Source organism: Neomonachus schauinslandi, chromosome 13, assembly GCF_002201575.2.
Source record: "Neomonachus schauinslandi chromosome 13, ASM220157v2, whole genome shotgun sequence".
Classification (NCBI taxonomy): domain Eukaryota; kingdom Metazoa; phylum Chordata; class Mammalia; order Carnivora; family Phocidae; genus Neomonachus; species Neomonachus schauinslandi.
In genome coordinates, this window is record NC_058415.1 from 90,286,560 (window position 1) to 90,289,304 (window position 2,745).

A 2,745-nucleotide genomic window follows, 5' to 3' on the forward strand; every position below is an offset into this window, starting at 1 on the left:
ATGCAGCTCTGCAGGGGCCTGCCAGCCAGAACTAACCAGGCCGTTGACCCTGTGCTCTCACCTCTGCAGGCCCGAAGGAAAGGGTGCGGGACAGCCAAGAGGTGAGGAGCCCAGCCTTCGGCACTCAGAACTTCAGCCCACCGCGTGCCGTGCAAGACCACCCTCCCCACGGCTGAAGATGGAGGCACTGTGGCCAGCCTCACACGCTCCAGTAACACAGCACTAAGTATGGAGGACCTGGCCCAGAGTTAGTGTTTTGGGATTCTTGTCGTAACTCCTGGAGGAAACAAAGGCCTTTTTAGGTTCCCTCTCAGCAACCCAGACTTCCTGGCCCAATCCTGTCATTTGATTTTTGCTTTTGTTTTCTGAAGACAAGGTTAGAAAAAAACGGGTATGTCACGTTACCTGATCAGTGCCTCTGACATTTCCCCATTCCTTTCAAATGAAATCATTTTCAGTTTAAAAGCCTAGACTCCCAGCACCTTTATCATCAGCGGCTTTGTTTTAATATTATGTGGATAAATGTTAAAAACAAAAATGCCACGGCAGCTTGGCCAGATTTTGTCCATGGGAAGCTGTCACTTTGGATCTGCACTCTCATCTGCCCACATCCTCCTGCATTGAGCCTGACTGTGGCAGAAGCAGCTCCTGACTCGTTTTGAAGTGCACGAGGGCTACTGCCCTCCTGAGTCCCCCACAAGGGGGCATGGAGGTGTCTTTGGACATCTGTTGCCACCAGCCAGGTGGGCCCTGGTGCTGATAAGCCGAAAGCGGGAGCCCGCGCTGCCTGACAGACACAGCGCTGGGCTGCTCTGGGTGCTGGGTTTGATGCAGCGTGCCCCTTTACAAGGCCAGTCCTTTTCCCTCTTTTTGTGCCAGAAGAACACCAGGCCTCAGAAGCTTGTCCTATGTGGCACCAGCCTCAAAGTGAGGTTGGAGTCTGGGTTTGCCCCCAGGGCCAGGGCCCAGGCCATTCCAGAAGCCCCAGCAGGCCCTGCCTTCCTTCCCAGCAGTAACTTGGTATAGGCAGACCCTGTGTCCCCCTCAAGGGCCTTTCCGGTTCCAAGATTCTGCTTCTTTTGTTTCAAACAAAATGCATGGAGAAAAAGGAGAGAAGATTACATAAAGAGATTTTGAACTTTTTTTTTCTTCTGTAGGAAAGTTTATCATTTGATCGTTGGCAGCAGCTGGGTTAGAGACATTTTAGCTAGATTTGGTTATGAAATGCACTTGCAAAATCAGGGTTCTCCAGACTGAAAAGTGAGTGTACAGAGCTCCCACAGTCCCCTTGCTGAAAGGCACCATCTTCTTAGGGAGTTGCTACTTAGGGAAATGAAATCGGGTCACTAAAATCATGTCAATGAAAACTGACAGGGAAGACGTACTTGGTTGAGAGCTCTCGGTATGAATTGTTTTTGTGAAGGATACAATTTTTAAACTGTGTCTGTAAACAGAATTGTGACCTTAGGAAAAACTATTTCTTCAAGTTGATATACTTTTTCTCCCCCAAATTGGTTTTAAAATACCAGCTCACAGGAAAGTGATGGAAGGAGAACCCAAGTAGCAGACCACACTAGGAAGATTCAGCCCTCGAGGGGAACAGTGGAAAATCTTGCTCACCCGTACCTGATCAGAAAACACTCATTTATCTTTTTTTTTAAATCACACAAACGAATACAAGCCTTCCAATAAACCTAAGCTTCAGAGTTTGATTACTCAATACTACTTCCATAAAAATTAAAAATTTAACCTCACTACTAACTCTGGCCAAACCACAAGCACATTAAGTGAACTAAGGAACGAAATGACAATTGGGCCAGACCTGAGTCCGCCTTGCAGGGATAAGGCTATTAACCCACAAACATAACGGAATACTTTTACAAGTAAAAGGGACACTAAATGCTCAAAAGCTTAATCAAAAGAGGGTGGAAGCTCTGTTCTTTCCCCTTTCTAGGGTCTGATTCTGTCCATCCAGTGTGTGTCAGCTGCCCTGCTTCAGCCTCCCTGTTGCTCAGAATGCCACCTGTACGCTCTGGAAGGGGAAAAAAAAAAAAAACCCAAGAAGATAGGCTTCCCCTTCTTCCCAGGTTTGTGTACAGATAGATAGATACCCATTCAATTCAGTCCCAGGGCAGAGTCCAAACAGGGAGGGAAAATGCTGGGAGGGTCAGAGGGACCCCATGAGTCCAACACATCTGGGAAAGAGCAAAGAAAAAAGTGCTGAGGCGCTCTGTGGCTGGGGCACATACCAGGGCGCCCCCTCTCCTCTGGGAGGACCCCCAGGCCTCCAGGCTGACCAACCCCTGTTCAGAATCAGAGCTCCCCACCCCGCCCCCTAAGAGTGCCAGTGAAAGGGGAAGCGTGCAGGGACCACCCCGACAGTTCAAAAGGGAGAGGGCGCTCCCCGGTCGCCAGACTTGGCCCAAACCAGCGGCGCCCCCCAGGACCCCGGGCTCCTTTCTCAGGAGGGGGCGAGGCAGCCCCTCAACACCCCTCTCCTTCTGGGAGCGCCCAGGCCAGGTTCGGGGGGCTCGGCTCACCCACCTGGGTGCCGAAGCACGGGCCCGAGAACACACCCAGAGCCCTGGTGGGGAGGCGGCGCAAGGGCAGGCCGGGCCTGGAGGCCGGTCTGGGGGAGTCCCGGGCCAGGAAGCGCGACGAGCCCAGGAGGGAATGCCCTGGTTGGGGGAGGGGGCGCGATCCTCCGGCGGGGTCGGGGAGAGGGGGTAAGTGGTGACACGGCCC

At 52.1% G+C, this 2,745-nt stretch overlaps 1 protein-coding gene across 1 annotated transcript in view; it reads left to right on the plus strand.

Annotated features, from left to right (window-relative positions):
* Positions 1 to 706: 706 nt before the first annotated feature.
* The window catches only part of STKLD1 (serine/threonine kinase like domain containing 1), a 23,622-nt gene continuing 21,583 nt past the window's right edge, over positions 707 to 2,745 (plus strand). The window contains exon 1 of the mRNA XM_021691552.2: positions 707 to 743. Within this exon, the coding sequence (XP_021547227.2) occupies positions 707 to 743 (37 nt within the window). The remainder of the gene's footprint in view (positions 744 to 2,745) is intronic.